At 45.5% G+C, this 1,172-nt stretch overlaps 1 protein-coding gene across 1 annotated transcript in view; it reads right to left on the bottom strand.

Annotated features, from left to right (window-relative positions):
- Positions 1-802: 802 nt before the first annotated feature.
- Positions 803-1,172, bottom strand: part of LOC108798871 (inorganic pyrophosphatase-like) — a 62,148-nt gene continuing 61,778 nt past the window's right edge. Inside the window, exon 6 of the mRNA XM_018570681.1 lies at positions 803-937. Within this exon, the coding sequence (XP_018426183.1) occupies positions 803-937 (135 nt within the window). The remainder of the gene's footprint in view (positions 938-1,172) is intronic.

Here is a 1,172-nt window from a genome sequence, read left to right as displayed (position 1 = left end):
TTTCAGTAGATCTTTCTGTAATGTGTCAGCCCTGGTGGGGGGAGGGAGAGCTGGCCCTGCTGTCTGTATCCTCTCTAGAGTGAGAGGGGGAGGCTTGCTGTGACTGTCTGGCTTGTGAAGGCTGCGGCGCCATCTTAGCAGGGGTGCGTGTCTGCCTCTCACCTGCTAATCTCCCTCTGGACTGGGATCTCTGGCCGGCGGAGGACATGGCCGTGTCACCCGTACCTTCCCTCGTCTGACACTGCAGTTATTGCCGCGATGTGGCCGGGATGAGCGGCGCGGGTTCCCCTGTTATGCCGGAGGGACACGGAGCTGCTCTAAAACATGTCTGCTCCGGATCACCGCGCGCATGCGCCCCCCCACATTTCATCTTCATATAAAATATGTAAAATAATTTTCTAAAAACTGAGGAGTAGGATATATAGTGTTAGAGAATGAAGCCGATGACTCAAATGTGCCGTTGATGAACCTGGTTTTGAAAAATGGTAACTGCAACATTGTTTGCTGAGCAGCTATTCCACTTCTCCCTCATATATATAAAATAACTCTGTTTTACTGATCGAGGTAGTACAATTGATCCTACCACAAATCACAAGACGTCTTGCTGTTGTTGAAGATCGGGAAGAGTACAGTAAAGGGGTACAGTTATTATTTCAGAATCAGAGAAGTATGGACTGGCCATATCAGCCTGTCATCTCCCAAGATTAGGGGGGAATTAAAATGGTGAGAAATATCAATACACTGTTACCTTGAAAGTAAACTGGCACAAATAATTCAACCATGAAAGGTGAGACAATCTGTGCTACTTACCATTGAAATGAGAAGCTTCAGGGTCTTCAACATTAATGACCATAACTTTCCAGTCGGTTTCTCCTTCATCAATCAATGCCAAGGTGCCAAGGACTTTAACCTTGATGACATCTCCTCTTTTACATACCTATTAAAAAGAAATGGTATATAATGCACTGCAGCAACCAGTAGTTCCTAACCCAGGTTCATGTATGAGTATTTACTAAAGCCAGCATTAGGGTGACCATAAATTATTCGATACTCTCCTCAACCTACTGCATGGGCACAGACTGTGCTCTTTAAGGCTACCCCTGGAATGGACTATGAGCATTTTCAGCCATCAAAAGAGCCTTTATCCTTCATGGATAATTGTAAGCTTGGTG

This window comes from Nanorana parkeri, unplaced genomic scaffold (assembly GCF_000935625.1).
Source record: "Nanorana parkeri isolate BGI_ZX_2015 unplaced genomic scaffold, ASM93562v1 scaffold1575, whole genome shotgun sequence".
NCBI classification, from domain to species: Eukaryota; Metazoa; Chordata; class Amphibia; order Anura; family Dicroglossidae; genus Nanorana; species Nanorana parkeri.
This window is presented reverse-complemented; position numbering and strand designations above follow the sequence as displayed.